The sequence below is a fragment of the Pseudochaenichthys georgianus genome, chromosome 17 (genome assembly GCF_902827115.2).
Source record: "Pseudochaenichthys georgianus chromosome 17, fPseGeo1.2, whole genome shotgun sequence".
In the NCBI taxonomy this organism is placed as follows: domain Eukaryota; kingdom Metazoa; phylum Chordata; class Actinopteri; order Perciformes; family Channichthyidae; genus Pseudochaenichthys; species Pseudochaenichthys georgianus.
This window is the reverse complement of record NC_047519.1, coordinates 8714714-8732022: the sequence shown is the minus strand read 5'-3', so window position 1 is coordinate 8732022 and position 17309 is coordinate 8714714. Positions and strand designations below refer to the sequence as shown.

Sequence of the window (17309 nt, the reverse complement as noted above, 5' to 3'; positions counted from 1 at the left end):
ATTTAAAGACAACTTAACGCCTGAAACACCTTCATTGGACTCCTTTGTTTACTTCAGTAACATAGTGACATCACTAGGTAACAGTCTTGCTCCTATTGGCAGTGCTCTGACACATTGTATGATAGTTTAAGGGGCGGGACATCTCCCTCCATATGTTGTGTATAATACTTTTATTTTATTTTTAATTATTCACTTGTACTCTTTCCAAACATCTTTAGAATACATTTAAAAAATGCTAAAGGAAAACATATTTTTGTAAATAGGTTGAAATAAGTAAAAAAGACAATATTACAGTATTACTATTTTTCAACCAAATGCTTTTGTTTAGAGTCTGGGGGATATGTAGTGCTGTCTTCTTCTAGTCATACAAAAGTACTTTCAGTCATTTTCAAATAGATGCTGCTATTTCCCAACTGTTAGCCTCAGAGGGATGGCCCACAGTGGTGGGATTTAAAAGTAATCAAATTGAATGATGTAACATGTGATCAAGAAGGGCTTCATTCATCTTTTCCATGACAAACTGCTACAGCTGAGCATCACAGGCCCACTGAGAGGCCATTAGCATGCTACCTGCCTTACCTGTGCTCGTCTCTATAGAAACACACAGGGGGGTGGAAGGTGTTGTCGCAGTCACCTTTGAGCCTTGGTAAACAACAGGAAGTCCCCCAGTGAACAAACGGCAATCTGGTAGACAGGACATTACACTTTGAGATAGTGAGCAGCTTGTTAGGTGGACATACTTTGGGCTGGGAAGTGTCTGAGACAGAGAGGAGTGGGAATGTTCTGGAACACAGCTTCTCCCCAGAGGTCGTTCACCATCCCCATCAACATCAACCTGCAGGGTGCTCGGAGGCGGCAGACATGGTAGGAGAGCAAGGACTGAAAAACACTGGGTGGCCTTCATACGTTTTAACAATGCTTCACATTCTGATTTAGAACTCTTGGACACATATTGGCATGTATGATTAAACAAACGTTGTCTGAGAAGTCAGATCAGAAAAGTTTGGATTGACAAAAATTGATTAATATTTCATTAAAGGGACATCCTGCAGATAAAGCTAATTAAAGAGACGGTTAGCCCAATATGAAAAGTTCCGATTTGTCCTCTTACCTGTAGTGATTGTTATCAAACCTAGTCTTTCCACTGCAACGGGGTAGCCCCGTTTAAGCGTCCCTAAGCGTCCTCGCTCAGGCCTCGGGCTGCCTCGCTGGCCGTCCGAGGCCGTGGCGCATTTCCATTACAGTTTAGGACCTGGGGTAGCAACGCAGTGTAGGCGGGACGATCGGCTTTTTGGGCGGAGCGACGCTGGGTAAAACTGCAGTGGCGTCATTTTCAATGCGGCATAACTCACAAAACACACAACAATGGAGGATGTGGAAGCGATCGTTTTCTTGTTTATTGTGAAATCCATGGTGCTGACATGCTGTGCTCTGCATAACGTCTGCGAGAGTCATGGAGAGGACTATGATGATGGGTGGAATGCACCGGCAGCAGAGCCTGGGGTAGCAGCGGCTCAAGGTGCAGAGGAGGAGGGCACTGACATCAGAGAGGGTTTGATGCGCTACCTGAGTACATATGCATTGTATTGCATTCATTGTATTGAACATAAATACATCTTTTTCATGTACATGTGTTTGTCAAATGTTTTAAACAAATGTTATCTGAATTGAATATTTAGTAAATATTTGAATTTCAAGCACCAGTAAGTACTGCCCCATAATAAGAACATTTGAGGAAATATCAGATCATGAAAAGAAAATCTTTCTAATAAATTAAGCGAATATCAAAGCTAACTATAAACATAAATACTAAAGTGTAAAACACAGGAAAACTATATTCATAAATGCAAGTGTAAAATAGTGTAGACACTTGTAAACATGGATGGAAACTAAAGTATCCACAACATAAAATAATATATTAAATATAACCTCAATCTTTCTTCTAGACATGTTAAAAGCTTGCTTGAATGGGTTATAGGTTTATTTTGTTCTCTCGTCTTTGAAATATAAGGAATGTGTTGTTTGAGTCTAGTAGAATGAGGGTATTACAATTGAGCAATTTCTACATGTATTATGTATTTATCATGTATTTTTAATACTATTACAAAATAAACATGTAATAATGTTTTAGAGGAGGACCTCAAGCTAGCAAACTCAATTTCTTGCTTTAAATCTCTTAAAAGTAAGGGGCTTTTTCCTAACTGATGGTGTTTGTTATTGCTTTATAAATTCATGTATGTTTATATCTTCTCTAAATCAAGATTATGTGAATCTGATTTTTTTCTGTTGGGTGCCATTCATTATCAACAAGAAATAAGATAAGTCAAATAAGTACTTTATTGATGGCAGTATAAAAATACAAAAAAAATGTTGTATCAAAGGCATGCCATTAAACAATACAAATAAAACATGTAAAACTGTATTGCAGCCAGCATAACTATACATGGCATTGTAAATATAAAACATTTTAAAGAAAATAAATAAACAAGGAAGTACAAATGTTGCATTTAAAAATTAACTAGATAAAAAATATATAATATGTACAATAACTATTAAGGTTTTTTGAAGTATCAGGGAGGAGACGGGCCACGTCGGCTGCCCAGTCAGTCATGGTGTCGTTCCTGCTGGGCCCGATCCTCTCCTCCTCGTTTCCTCTTGCCTGGGTGACAATAAGATAATAATTAGCAATAAGGAAAACACACAGGACAGGTACAGGTCACACAAGGATATAAGAATAACATGTATAAACAGAACAACAGTAAGGTGAACTAAAGAAAGTTCTGGCCCTAGATGTTTACAATGATTGTGAAAGTGAATTACATTATGTCCAGCCTGTTGATAATGAATATAAATATATGTATATGATAGGATGTCACACACAACTGTACTAGCTGCTTACTAGCTAAGACTTTACTTGTAACAGAGCATTTCCACACAGTGATATAGCTTATTTTAATTACTGACGATGGATGATCCACGGTTTAAAAAAACAAAAACACAATTCCAGTCGTTTTGCCTTTTCTATTTCTTACCTAGAACCACACGCTGCGGTGTCGTGATGGCACTCGGTGTTGGTGGTTGAGTTGGTGTCGATTCTTCGGCTGGGGTCCGTTCTGGATTCGATGACGATGTGGACGGAACACTGCCATCACCCGTTGTTCGGGAATGTTCCTCCTCACGAGTCCCAATGTAATCATCTAGAACAGCAACATGACTTGTTAATTCCACAAACTACTGCAGCACAATACTAAATAGCAACAACAACTATAGAAAAGAAAAACTGAACGTAAACAATGGCACATATGGTGTTAGCAAACAATAGCTCTAGCTAAGGCTATCTGCCTTAGCTAGCTATGTAGCTTATCGGGGCTCCATAAAAGCACGGGTTGTCGAACATTAATGTAAGGATAAAATAGACTTCTTTGTTAGAAGTGAGCGTACCTTGCAGGGACTCCAGTAAAGCCGTTGCCGTTTTCCCTACATTGCAGGAAAGTCCTCGAAAATCAGCGTTCGGGCATCTGTGCAGAGAAATCCTGGAACACTTTCACATTTCGCGTTGTTCCGTCGAGCTCCCGCTGGATTTTATCATCCCCAATGAGATTAAGGAACGTCGTCACCTCCTCGGTCGACCACGGTGTGCTTTTCTTCGACGTTGCCATTTTTGTAGCTCCTCCGTTTACAAAATGCTGCAAGCTTGCTTCTAGATCTATATGCGACGCTAGGGATGATCTCGCGCGATCTTGTGACGATTCTCTCTAACCAATCAGCAGTCGAGTGTTGACGTCACAGCCCTGGCCTGGTCTGATAGAACCACGATTTTATGGGGCCGGAAAAAGAGGGAAAAAGTACCCGCTAGCCGGTAGGCCTACTAGGCTATATGGAAATGCCACCAAAAACTGGCCTGGCCGCTTGAGGACGGTTAAGGACGCTTAAACGGGGCTACCCGCTGCAGTGGAAATGCGCCATTAGTGTGAGTTGCTGTTAGTTGGAGATACTGACCGTAAAGTTGCTAACTAAAGGCACCAAAAGCATTTGCAAAACTGAAAAGCAATGCCTTTTCTAGTAATCATGGCCCTGTTACTCAGGATAATCCACAGACTTGTTGAAAGCAGTTAAATAAAGAAACTTTTATTTCTATTGTATAACCACACAAAAGGAACTGGTAAATACTCATGAAATAGAGACTTGTGGCAGAGTGGAATTTCAACATCAATAGCGCCATTGTCTAAGCTAAGCTTTAACGTTAGCTAGCTCAAGAAAGCCTCATGTCTACAGTAGATTCACACCTCCTTCAACAAGGGGATACCTTTTCCTGTTGGGAAAACGGTAAACATTCTAACTGCTAAAGAACAGTGGGTTAGTATAGTTATTATGAGCATATTCTTATCATGCTAATGTTAGCATTTAGCCCAAAGCACCACTGTGCATACATTTAGCCGCAAAGAGCTGCTCTCTCAAAAACATGGCAGTAAAATACTAAATTGGCAGAGTCCTCCTTTAAAGTTCCTTCTAATTGAAACTCTGCCAACGGAACTCTCTATATTCATTTCAAGTTTTTTTTAAAAAGCTAAATGAAAAAAGAGAAAATCCTGATGCAAGATATCTGAAAAAATGCAAATGTGCCTTATTTCCAAAACAATTTGAAATGAATCGCTCAGCGAATCGCTTCAGGTTTAAGAATTGCGAATCGCTTCAGTCCTGAAGGGGAATCATGTAGTTTGAGTAGAAAATTCATCAAATAAATCAAATACATTTATGTTGCACATTACATTTGTTGACGCCTTGAATCAAAATTCTAATTTGTATCACTCTTGGATAAAATCGTTACTACCCTGGTGTCTGTACACCTATGCTGTACACATGTCATGTGTGTATGTGTGTGTAATGTTTGCGTGTGTGTGTGTGTGTGTGTGTGTGTGTGTGTGTGTGTGTGTGTGTGTGTGTGTGTGTGTGTGTGTGTGTGTGTGTGTGTGTGTGTGTGTGTGTGTGTGTGTGTGTGTGTGTGTGTGTGTGTGTGTGTGTGTGTGTGTGTGTGTGTGTGTGTGTGTGTGTGTGTGTGTGTGTGTGTGTGTGTGTGTGTGTGTGTGTGTGTGTGTGTGTGTGTGTGTGTGTGCGCAAAACACGTTCTCACTCCCATCCCGTCACATATTGACGGACGGTCAGGGCCCCTCCCCATCGCTATATTACGTACAGGGTACCCCTTGCCCGTCAGGCTTCTACGGGCAGGGCGTCCCATAGACCTTCATAATGCCTATTTTAAGGTTAATTTGGCCATTAAAATGCGTTTTTATGCGAGTAATGAGTTTTTATTTCTGATTATTTGTGCAGTACATGTATATGATGTTTAGTTTGCTAGTTATGACGAAGATTACTTCATGAATGCTAACGTTTTTTTGGTGGAAATGTGTTTTTTCACAGCAAAGTCACCCTCTGTACTTGGACTTATTGGGAGAATCTAAAGGCAAGAACATCCCAAATATTCATTTAGGTCTTTATTTTAGACCTTTAGTGTTGCCGTCTGTGAGGAAAATAAATGGGGCTCAGAGCCTCGTATTTTTAAAATCTTTTTTTCCTTCTAATTTGTTATTCTTTTCAAAAATAACACACTGTTATTTACTCATCAATAACACACAATTATCCTTGCTTTTATTTATTGGTTTAATTCCATAATCTCGGCGTTCGTCAGGAACTGAATTTCAAAATAAAAATAACCGGAAACAGACGTAGGCCTATAAGGGACATTTCGAGCTTCATTGCGATTGTCAACATTTTTGAGTTTAGGATGGCCGAAGACACTACACTACCCATAATCCCCAGCTATCGTTTAGGACTATAGTCCCCGTGATTACTCTTCAAGGTCTGGGATTGGATGTTGGAGTGGCAGTGCGCCAAGGTTACGCCGAGCGTCAAACAGCTGTTTGAAATGGAACGAAACCACGCCAGACTATCCAAAACTGGAATCGAACGCCCCCCCAGAACTACACACTACACTATTGTGTTTCGCAAAATGTTCTATGGGACGTCTCTACTGAACGTTTTCGTTTTTCCCAAAATTAGAAGTTGCCAGTATTAAACACATTGGTGTTATCAAATGTAAAACATATAATTAATAAATGGGTGAAAATCGCTTGTGTCCATAATGCGGAGCATCAATATATAGCATTATATACCCACATGACAGCTCATTGATACTTTGTAATTCTACTCCACTACAATTCAGAGGTTAACCTGGTATTTTTACTCCACTACACTTATTTGAGTTACTTTGCAGATTCTGATTAATCATGTGAAATATAAACAACCCTTAAATCAGACTTTAGTTACACCTGAGTAAAATTCAGGGAAGGTGATTGTCAAGTGCCAACAATCAGGAGAGATATTTGATAGTTGGTGCTTGAGAAGACTAAACATGTATCTGCAATTGACATTAATGGAAACGAGTAATAAAGTATATTAATTACTCATTATTCTCTACTAATAGTTAATTAAAGACTATATATTATGGCTATTTTGCACATCCCTTTCAAGATTTCAAGATTTTAAAGGTTTGTTGACATATCATATACACAACTACGGTGTAGTTATGCAATGAATGAAAAACTTGGGTCACAGGTTCCTCAACAGTGCATTACAAGACATCTATCAATATGAGTGTACCTCCACCATTAAACTGTCATATTCTGCACATTTCTTATTCTATCTACATACATAAGAGTATAATCCATATGTATAATATCAGTTAAAATAAGTGCTTCAACAGTTAACATTGCAGGAAAGCAATATATTAGACGTTAAGTACTTTGTCAGGCTTAATATTTATCTGTAGATAGATACCCCCAGAGTTTTTTTCTTATTTAAAAGAAGACCTTAATCTGTTATTTAATGTTTAAATAAAGGTTCATTCGTTTTTCTGTTTTGCACCTCCTCCTATTCATATCTTTGTACATCCTGCACTAAACTGTTTTATTGTAGAGATCACTTATAGTATCTTCTTGATTTTTTATATTCTATATTTCTATCACAGACCTTCTACTTTCCCCCTATGAAAGTATATGTACTCTTAATATTTTTTTAATCAAATATAACACATAAAAACAGTAATTCAATAACGTGCTTTAACCACTAGGCGGTGCAGACAAGGTACACACAGCCATAATAACTTTGTATTATTAGTGTAGGACACTTGTGTACAACATCTGAAGATGTGTAGTTTTATTCATGCTTTCACATAATTTTACAGCATATTGCTATACTATTTCAGACTCAGTATTTACATTCTTACATTCAAAATTCAATCCAATTCAAATCAGTAATATCTTTAAAAACTACAGTCCTTTTATATCAGCTGTGCACCGTTATGGTGAAAATATAACCTATCTATGAATTATATCAAATGTAAAAGTCAGCCGAATTAGTGTTGATACTGCAAGGAGACGTATTGTGTGAAGAGAAATTTAAGGTGTTTTTTCATTGTTGATATATTTATGATCCACGTCAAGTATTCAGTTTCGGCGGCATTTCTTCAATTTTTCCAAAGGTCTTCTCATCAGGGCTCTATACATAAAGAACTACGGCAGATCTGTAATATTTAATGCAGCCGAACCGTGTATTACAATGCCATTATGTGATGACTTTCAAAGAGAAAAGCAAGAGCACTTAAGTATTAAGTATTATTTTATTCTTTTAAAATGTTTTCCGGATTTCATATAATATAAACACCAAATCCCAGCATGCATTGCGGCTAAAACAAAAAAAGGATCTTGGGTAATCGCTCGAAATGCCTACGTCTGTTTCCGGTTATTTTTATTTTGAAATTCAGTTCCTGACGGACGCCAAAAAACCCAGAGATTATGGAATTAAACCAATAAATAAAAGCAAGGATAATTGTGTGTTGTTGGTGACTAAATAAAAGTGTGTTATTTTGAAAAGAATAACAAATTAGAAGGAAAAAAAGATTTTAAAAATACGAGGCTCTGAGCCCCATTTATTTTCCTCACAGACGGCAACACTAAAGGTCTAAAATAAAGACCTAAATGAATATTTGGGATGTTCTTGCCTTTAGATTCTCCCAATAAGTCCAAGTACAGAGGGTGACTTTGCTGTGAAAAAACACATTTCCACCAAAAAAACGTTAGCAACCATGTGTAATCTTCGTCATAACTAGCAAACTAAACATCATGTACCTGTACTGCACAAATAATCAGAAATAAAAACTCATTACTCGCATAAAATTACATCAAAACGCATTTTAATGGCCAAATGAACCTTAAAATAGGCATTTTCCACCGAGAATAACACGAAGGTCGGCCATCGTTCTTGATCACGTGGTCTATGAAGGTCTATGGGACGCCCTGCCCGTAGAAGCCTGACGGGCAAGGGGTACCCTGTAGTAATATAGCGACGGGGAGGGGCCGTGACCGTCCGTCAATATGTGACGGGATGGGAGTGAGAACGTGTGTGTGTGTGTGTGTGTGTGTGTGTGTGTGTGTGTGTGTGTGTGTGTGTGTGTGTGTGTGTGTGTGTGTGTGTGTGTGTGTGTGTGTGTGTGTGTGTGTGTGTGTGTGTGTGTGTGTGTGTGTGTGTGTGTGTCAGGGTTTCCGTTAGCCGGTAATTACCGGTTTTTAGCTGGTAAAAATTATAAAAAACCGGTAAATTCAAAACCTGACGGTCAAAATGTCCGGTAATAATTAGGGAGGCTCCGATCGATCGGCCGCCGGTCATTATCGGCCGATATTCACTCTTAATAGTTTGATCGGTGCTCTCTATAAAGGCCGATCAGGAGAGCTGGATCTGATCGATATGGACATAAACGCGAGTGAAGTGTAACTGGACCCGAGAGAAATCAGATCAGCTGCTGAGTCTGACCGAGACACGCAGCTCTGCAGGATCACCTGAAGCCCCGCCCTCTGTTTAGCGGGCTGCAGGAGCTGCATGAGAAACTGACGTGCTGTCAGGAGAGAGAGGGGAAAAGAGAGGATCCGTTTCTCCCGTGTTATTATTCAAAGTTGATGTAAACTTCTGAATAATGTACGTTATCTACTACAAGTAGTTTGTTTGAATGTAATAATTATGTTGTTTGTTGTTTGTGGAATCATTTATTGAAAAATGAATCTGAATTTTTCGATCTGTTACGATTATAAACTGAAGCAATATAAAAATGAGCCCCGTGAACTGAGTTTTAAACTGAAGCATATCTGCTCATAGTCCGGTAATTACCTGCTAACGGAAACTCTGCTACACAACTATTATTATTATTATTATTGAAATATGACCGGTAAGTTTCAAATTAGTCCGGTAAAATGAATTCTGCCCGGACATTTGACCGGCGAGAAAAAGTCCTAGCGGAAACCCTGGTGTGTGTGTGTGTGTGTGTGTGTGTGTGTGTGTGTGTGTGTGTGTGTGTGTGTGTGTGTGTGTGTGTGTGTGTGTGTGTGTGTGTGTGTGTGTGTGTGTGTGTGTGTGTGTGTGTGTGTGTGTGTGTGTGTGTGTGTGTGTGTGTGTGTGTGTGTGTGTGTGTGTGTGTGTGTGTGTGTGTGTGTGGAGCAGAGGGCTGGATGTGTGGGGGGGGACCCAGGCGCCGGTGTCGAGTGTTGGGGAGGACCGAGCCATCCTGCTGAGCTTCGCCATGATGGCCTTCTCCGTGCTCATGTTCTTTGTGGTCTTCATCACTATGGTCCAACCTTATGTGAACAGGTAGTTTGTGATGATGACTTTTGACAATGGCAGAATATCATGTGCTTTTTAACAATACAATTAGGGCTGCAACTAACCCTTTTTCTTTGATTGAACTGGTGATTATCATTTTTTTCTTCAATGGGAGACTGTTTAGTTAAATGTCTGACAAATCTAAAATCTATTATCAGAGTTTGTATGCAAACTACATGTTTTGGGAGCCCATTTCTACCTAGAAAAACAAAAGCTCGACCAAAGACCTTTACCCACCAGGGCATTGTTTTTTTAGTATCAATGATAAATATACACTTGACAGGTCTGAGCCTCTCATGCAACCTCTCTGCCTCTGCTTCTGCAACGCTGCTGCTTTCTACCGAACCACCACCCCATCATCCACCTGTAGGCTCTGGGGGATAGCTATTTAATCATTAATCCTCAACAGTTATGTAAAAAATATTTGCGAGGAGCCTGGGGCCTATACTACGAAGCTGGTTCAACCTAACCTGGATATGTTTGAGTTAGCCGGTTGGCTTAATCCAAAACATACGCGCTCTCGCTAAACGGTCCTACGACACGGGTTATCAAGTGGATCGCTCAAGCCAGCCGTGTCCTATCTAGTTAGGTGCACGTTCACATGAAAGGGGTGGTATCTGGAGCATTCGACCAATCACAAACATGGAGAAGCGTACTGACAGCGCAGCGTCATACTTCCTGAATGAAAAGTGAACTTTAATACTAGTCAAAAATGAAGAAGTTAAACTTTAAACATCCATGACTTAAACACTTTATCCAGGATAAAAGCCACAGAGCTGCACCTGCAAGGTGAACACAGCTGGTAACAGAAAAAGTGTTTGAATGCATACATTAACAGGTTTATGATATCACTGCCCCGTCTAAGACACGATCTGACTTCAATTACATTTGTCTCGAGTGTTTCGTCAACTTATGTGTTGCTTAAAATAATACTTCTGCATCCAGTATGTGACACTGTGAGTGTTGCACGGCCAGATACGGCTCAGCTGACTCAGATCAGGAGATATATGATACATTATGAAGTGATATGCCGCGGACTGTACTTAATGTACTCTGATCCGGTTACTTATGTTGTGGCCGATATTTAAGTAAGCTTTCTTAACGCTAATGTTATAATAGTCAGATTGCTCTGAAGATGGAGGTGATATTCTATTCATGTTCACGTTCACACAGTCGGTGATTTTTGCCGGCCGTCTTTCCTGCGACAGCAGTTTTTCTGTATTTCCTTTCTCCTGTAATATGACTTGATCGCTTTAAACTCCGCCCACTGAGCTCTGATTGGTCAGCAGGCGGTGCTTTCACTGAGTTGAGCTCTTAGCCTGCAACCTAACCTGGTCCCGACCAGGTTAGCTGCTTAGCATATATTACCATGGAGATCTAGCTTGCTAAAAAGAGAACCAGCTTCGGATGACCGGAAAACCAGAGTTTTCCCTGAATTTAGCCGGCTAAGCGAAAATCCTGCTTCGCAGTATACCCCCCAGGACGCCAAACTCAAACTATTTGCTGCCGTTGATAAACATTGCAAATGTAACTTGTCAGACTGAAATGTATTTTTTGGCACTCGTTTTTGCTATTAACACTTGCATAGACCAACAATGTTTATAAGGCAAAAGTTTCACACGAGAAAATCAAGGCATCAACCAATGTGTTGTGCGTAGACGGCTCTGCTAAGATTGTTCCCTAGTTTAGGTTTCATGTTATGTGTTTAGATAGGTTCCTGTTTTATTTTTTGATAGTCTTGTCTACCCTCATGTGTCTAAAGTACGTTTCCTGCCTTGTCTGTTTTCCCACGGTTGTGATTGTATAATTGTCTTCACCTGGTGTTGTCTGTCAGTGTCTAGTATATATATAGTTCTCGTCTTCCCCTGTCTCGTTGCCAGATTGTCTTGTGTGTTCCAAGCCTTCCAGCGTAAGATCCTTTTGTCATTGTCCATAGAGTTATCGTGCATAGAGTTAGATTAGTGTATTAGTAGTTTTTGTTTTGTTGCTTTATGTATTCAGTGTGTTATGACCCGTCTACATTAAAACACTTTATTTTGATACTTTGTTTGTCTCTGCATTGTGCTTTTGATTCCACGCCCTTGTACAGCCCTAACACAATGATGGTGTGTACAGATGTATATTATCTTGTAGACTCCATAGTTAGAACCAAAACGGCAAACCTTATTTTCCTCCAACCTGGACCAAGTTGATTTATACCAGATCCACTCATTCTGTTTTTACTCACAAACAAATCACAAGTGCTCAAAGAACCAATGCTAGCTTTTCCAATGTTTGCATGTTAGCATGCCATTTTTTTTAAATTAGATGATTTTCTTTGCAGCTTTTTGGTCATAAGCTAAAATACTCGAAGGAATGCACGAAAGTAAAACTTGTCATGGCAAACGACCATGTGCATGTAGTGCTGCGTACCGGTACGCCGAACCGGTACTGGACTTGTAAAAAGTTTCGGTTCAAGTCCGGTTAAAACCGGAACGTCAGGAACCGGTACTTGGACTCGCAAAAAAACTAGCACTTACGTATATTCTGGTGTCTGTGGTTATTTAAACATTCCCTGATGAACGTTATTCAGCGTCAATAAATGAGTGCTAATCCCAGTGTGCTCAGTGTACAACATCACATGTCATTTCACCTTCGATTTACGGTTTGAAAACGTAGAATTTCGCCACATGCTAATGCTAACCGGAAGTGAAGAATTTTCAGAATAAAAGTTTTAAGTTAATAGTGTGAACTTTCGGTTTTTTCAGAATAAAAGTGATTTAAATTAGTGTTTTTAATTCAAAATTACGCCATATCAACATTGATTTTAATTTCTAACAGTATGTATTGTAGAGTTGTAGAAAATACATGGTGTACAGACAGTACAGTACACTCTGACTGTACAGTCACTAGAGTGTATACTGTATAGTAGGTGTGTAACAGTGTGATGCGTATAGTCTACTCTACACTCTACCTTTCAGCAACGTTTTAGGGATTTAGGCTCAGTCAGCTCAGGGACTGTTTGGTTACTTTAGTTTGGTAAATGAAATAAATGTTTGAACTTTGTAGTAGTTCACTGTAGTTGCTGTCATAAGTCATTTGTAGACTAAGTGGCACATTTGTACTTTGTAGAGAAATGTAGACACGAGTTGGAAGGGAGCACAATAAACCTGATGAGTTTGAATTTGAGTTGATTATGAGTTAATTTTCAATTGATAATTAGCTCACAATAAGTTCACTTTAGTTACTCACACAACTTGACACAAGCCATGGGTTCAGGTCCGGACTTATAAGTCCGGACCTGAACCTGAACCTCTGGACTTGAGTCCGGACCTGAACCTGAATGTGAGTCCAGGTACGCAGCACTATGTGCATGTCACGATGTTGACCTATGAAAGTGGAAGAAAGGCTAATGGATCACCAACGTCCAGATTTGTCCTCTGTGTACGGTACGCTAAAAATCAATAGTTGAGTTGTTGAGATATTTAGACCAAAGTGATAGTCCGACCAACTCAAAAATAAGACAATATACATTTTTAAGATAGTACGTATTTTATAATTGTGTGTGTTGAGTATTATAATGCATAGTTTATCTATTTTTTGGAATAAATGGGCTTCCATACCATTTGCTAAAACAGGCACAAAAAAACATACCTCACATCAGAGATCTAAGAAAGGGAAAAAAAGAAGACACTGCCTTTCTGGTGTGAAACTGTCTATGGGTACTGGAGCTATTCCTCTTTGTTTTCAAGTAACTGGGAGGAGGGGGTCCGCTGTGTGCTGCTGCAGGCTGACATCCTGGAGGAGTGGGTGGACTGCAGAGGTGTGAGCACTGTGCCGTGCCTCAGGGTGACGGTGAACCTCAGCTACTCCAATCAGAGGGCTCTCCTCCACTTTGACGAGGAGTCTCTCCTCCTCGCTCCTGGGGTAGAGTTTTATGTCAGTCAACTCCAGGTTTAAAGTCCCACCCTTCAGCTGAATGCACTGTGGGTTTGGATCTGATTCATATGGTGGCCGACAGAGGCAAACACGTAACAACAGCCCAAAATACTTACATTTAAGAGAAATACGCTACAGTTTCAAAAACTTTGCAAATGAAAAAAGCAGCAAAAAACATGTGCATCGTTTACTAAAAGCGTTTCATAAACTAAACGCAGCAAATCAAAAATAGCTGCAAGAAGCTCAAAAAACAATGGAAACGGGGACAATAAAAAGTGATGCACACAGCTTGGACTGGAAGCGCTTTCAGGGATTAAAAAGCTGGCCTGTCACTCTCACAGAGTTAGTCTGTTTTATAATTGTAAGTATTTTGTCAGTATATTAGCTTTGTTAGCTAGCTAGCTTACAGCAGATCTGCAATAATATCTTAAGGAATCATGTGATCACAGTCAAAATAATCCAATCAAAAGTTTCTTCTTTTTTATGTGTTTTAGAATATTTGTGTTTTTTTTATTTGCATCGTTCTTAAAAGTGCAGCACATTGTCTCCAAACGGAAATGTTTTTGGCCGTTGTAACGTGTTTGCACCTGCCACAGTATCAAACAAATACGGAACATATTGAAATGCCACTATTAGATAAAGGATAGGAAGAAGTTGTATATACACAGGTGATGAAGCTAAATTACTTACATACAGTATACATACAGTATACTTAACATAACAAATAAAATAAGAAAAACGAGTTAGCACCTGTCAGCCACAGTAGTAGATTCCTACCAGACTGTAGGATAGTGGATTTGAGCATTAAGACTCAATGTGCTACAACTTACACTAGAACTACTCTGTGAAGTATATCTTTGTGGCAGGCATCCAAGCAAGGACATAAGCAAGCTTCTGAGAAAGAATTGAACGTAAAAAGCTGAACTAACTGACAGGATGGACAAGTGGAAACGTTCTGCACCCTTGTGAGTAAAACAGCAGATATTATAAGTAGACGCTCTCATGCAGCACCTCTGCTCCATTCAGAGGAGGAAAGAAAATTCTGTACCAGAACTGCACATGAAAAATAAAGAAAAAACACTAAACCAAAAAAGAACCTTGCAGCTTGTCTCCCTGATTGCAATCAGCCGACTATATCGAGCAGCCCCCTTGATAAAAAATTATACTTGAATCATCTTTTTCTTTCTCAGTGTTTTTACGTTCCCAAATGTCAGACAGACAGAGCAGAGCTGGAGGATGAAGTCCTGAAGGTGAAGAGCAGCCTGGACTCTCAGATAGGGGTCACCTCGTCGTGCATCGCTGCCCCCTCAGGGCACCCCAGGGACGTCATCCTAAACAGGAAGTACACCCTGAGGATCGCTCTGTTTACCCTGCTGTGGCCCGGCCTGATGCTGGGGGGGGGGGGCTCTGCTGGTGGGGCTGGTGAAGCTCACGCAGTGCTTAGCCCACCTCTCCTCAGGGAGCAGTGAGGCTGCAGAGGGCCGGCGTACACCCAGACACTCTCAGGGGAAACTGTACCGAATGCTGCGCAGGTCCAGCTCCCAGGCGCCTCCCTAACATCAGGGTCTGAGGTTATCTGTCCTGAGGTTTATTGGGTTTGAAACAGTTGCTGTTTTAAAATGTATTTTTTTTTAAATAGATCAAAAATATTTATGTAAATGTGAGAGGTTTAAGTTTAAACAAATATCATACAAATATTTCTATAAACATACAATATATATACACACACATTAAAGGTTAAAGTGGGAATGTGAAAATGAAATATATTAAAATAAAGGTTAAATAGAAACAAAAAAGAAGGTCTGATATAAATATACAAAAAAAAGAGCACACGTATTTATTCAAAGGTGAGAAAATAAAGTAAGAATGTACCATTAAAATATGACAAAAATATGTATATATTTATTTAAAGATCAGAAGTTAAAGTCAAATATGTATATAAACACTAAGGTTCAAGTCAGAATGTCCAATAGAAATAGAAAAGATAGAAAAAAAACATGACAAGTTAAAGTAAGAATCTCCGATAAAATAATTAACACATTTAGAATTAAAATATTTATAAACATAACAAGCACAATGTACAACAATTCATGTTATATAAGAATCCTTTATTTGTGCAACATGTAAAACCAAAGGTCAATATAGCAGTGGCGAACCGTGTCTATCACAACTGGACCTTCTGTAGACACACACACACACCGCCGTCGCCCCCCCCCCCGCATTATAATGTCCGTCTTTTCACTGAATTGTCGTCTTGAAAAGGGTACTCACAACAATTCAGTGGTGAGCCGTGACTTTGATACCTAGGCCGTCTGACCCCCCCCCCTTCCCTCGAAAAAAAAGAAGAGTTATTACGTCACAGTGTATATTCAGCGGAATATCAAAACAGCGGCCCGGGTGCAAAACGCATCAATGACAGCGACCCTCTACCACACAAAACAACATAATTTATATAAACACCTATCATGACAGGGCGCCCACAGCCAAGTAACAATTACAAATGAATGAAGTCGGCACGGCGGCCCACATTGAAATGACTTTGATGATCAAATCACTGAAACACAAAGTCCTTCCTCCCGTCCTTCTGGATGAAGCACTTGCGGGTCATTCAGCTGATCCTTTGCCACTCCAGTTTATCATTGGAACTCAATCTTGAAAATGACTCGGTTAATAATTTTGCAAACGATGTCATCACTATCACTGAAGTGAGCCATCATGAACGAACTTATGCTAATCATAAATCTATCGGTCATAAATCTATCGATTAGAGTTATGATTCGAAAATAATAAAAGTAGGGTAGACATGTGGATATTATCCGGTTGAACAAAATGTGCATTTATCTAACAGGTTCGTTTTCCACAGATCTTATTTCAAACTATTTTCCAAAATCCTATGGAGAAATCTCACTGCTTTCTGTCGAGGGAATCCGAGCACAGCTTACTTCCGGGTTTTAGGACGCGTCACTGCACGGTTAGTGCTAGATCGTATAGAGAGGCGAAGTCACGCCCATCTACTTCCGGCCCATGGGACCCCGGAAGCGAAAAATTAACATTGAATTCAATGGATAGAGAACACGTATCTTTTGATCCCGTTTGAATTGTGCCACGAACTACACATATGATGTTTGTCAATCTTAAACAATAAGTTCCATGTCAAAAAAGTCACATTTTGTCGTAAAACTGTTGAAATATAAGACTATGAAAAATACGCGACTACAAAGACTACAAATCCCAAATCCCATTCTGGCTCGCGTAAGTGATGTCACAGGCGATAATGCTCCAAGTGGTTGCGACTCGTAATTAAAGCGAAGAAGAAGATCTCATAACTGATTTATTCCCTCCAATAAATAAGAGATTGCTAAAAATAAATTCACTTTTACAAGATGCCTGTGTGCTTTGTACCAGGTTGTAATCACATAAGTGATCATACTTATAGATCATAGCTCGTTCTATCGCTTCCCGTCTGATGAAAGGACCAGGAGTCGCTGGATCAGAGATCTCAGGTAATACACATGTTGTGCATGGAACACAGTCAAGCTAGCTACATAGCTAGTAGCGAGCACGTTAGTTAGCATCACATTACTTAGCCTTGTCATTTGTATTAGCCTTAACATGAAGTGAACCCAAATGTTAAACAGTAAAGAGTAGTCATGATGTTAAGTATTTTCTGAAACATTTGAAGAGGA

The 17309-nt window shown here is 39.6% G+C and overlaps 1 protein-coding gene across 1 annotated transcript; it reads left to right on the top strand.

Moving 5' to 3' along the window:
* Positions 1 to 778: 778 nt before the first annotated feature.
* Positions 779 to 15180, top strand: kcnmb3 (potassium calcium-activated channel subfamily M regulatory beta subunit 3). The gene is given in 6 exon segments (XM_071206384.1): positions 779 to 864; positions 2558 to 2663; positions 9575 to 9693; positions 13437 to 13611; positions 14814 to 15017; positions 15019 to 15180. Coding segments are annotated over 6 exon segments (852 nt in total).
* The last annotated feature ends 2129 nt before the right edge of the window (positions 15181 to 17309 follow it).